We start from the raw sequence: 1,136 nt of genomic DNA on the forward strand, positions 1-1,136 counted from the left end.
TAGCAGCAGCAGCAGCAGCAGCAGCAACAGCAGCAGCAGCAGCAGCAGCAGCAGTTGCAACAGCAGCAACAGCAGCAATAGCAGCAGCAATAGCAGCAGCAGCAGCAGCAATAGCAGCAGCAGCAATCGCAGCAGCAGCAGAAACAACATATAAATAAATAAATAAATAGTTGATAGATAAATAAATAAAATAATATATTGTTATACAAACAAACGAACAAGTAAGAAAACAACCAAAAGAAAGAAGAAAACAAACAAACAAATAATAATAAACAAATAATAAAAAAAACATAGAAAACTAAGCAAGAAAGCAAACAAAGAAAGAAAAAAAAACAAAACTAAATGAACAAACAAATAAAAAAAGAGACAAACAAACATGCATGCATGCATGTATGCATGCATATATATCTCTCTTTTTTTTTCTTTTTTTTTCTTTTTATTTATCTTACTTTTATACGCAGCGAGCGGGAGACCCCGAGTTCATCTTTGTTAAAGATGAGGGTAGAGGGTTCTACTGTGAGGGCAGGGGGGCCCCATAGATCAATTGGTTCTATTTGGGTGATATGAATGGAGACAGGGGCCCCGGGGCCCCCACCCAGGAGACTCTGCAGCGCTAAGGAGACATCGCAGGTGTCTCCGCCGTTGCTGCTGCTGCCCTCCAGCAGCAAGCTGCATGCACCAACAGCTACAAAAGAAGAGGGACGAACAAAGAAAGCAAGAGAACGGCCCCATACTGTCTCCTTGCATGTGATGCAGGAAACCTGAGGAGACACCGTAACACTATACACACAAAATACAGAAGAATATACAACAGATACTGCTGCAGCAGCAACAGATACTGCAGCAAGAGCAGATACTACAGCAGCAGCACCAACAACAGCAGCAGCACCAACTGCAGCAAGAGCAGCTACCGGAAGAGCAGCTACTGCAGCATGAGCAGCAGCAACAACAACAGCAGCAGCAGCAGCAACTGCAGCAAGAGCAGCGACAGCAGCAAAAGCAGCTACTGGAAGAGCAGCTACTGCAGCATGAGCAGCAGCAGCAGCAGCAGCAGCAGCAGCAACAGCAGCAGCAGCAGCAGCAGCAAGAGCACCTTGAGGTAGAGGGGATCCTTTGAGGGGGGTAAGGAGAGGTCA

The 1,136-nt window shown here is 45.5% G+C and overlaps 1 protein-coding gene across 1 annotated transcript; it reads left to right on the plus strand.

The window, feature by feature from the left end:
- Window positions 1–495: 495 nt before the first annotated feature.
- Window positions 496–1,117, plus strand: EMH_0093070 (uncharacterized protein; the record flags this gene model as incomplete). The annotated part of the gene is made up of 2 exons (XM_013501946.1): window positions 496–516; window positions 836–1,117. 2 exons carry the CDS (start codon window positions 496–498, stop codon window positions 1,115–1,117), a joined length of 303 nt encoding a protein of 100 aa, XP_013357400.1.
- Window positions 1,118–1,136: the final 19 nt, after the last annotated feature.

The sequence above is a fragment of the Eimeria mitis genome, genomic scaffold (assembly GCF_000499745.2).
Source record: "Eimeria mitis Houghton genomic scaffold, Emh_scaff7902, whole genome shotgun sequence".
In the NCBI taxonomy this organism is placed as follows: Eukaryota; Apicomplexa; class Conoidasida; order Eucoccidiorida; family Eimeriidae; genus Eimeria; species Eimeria mitis.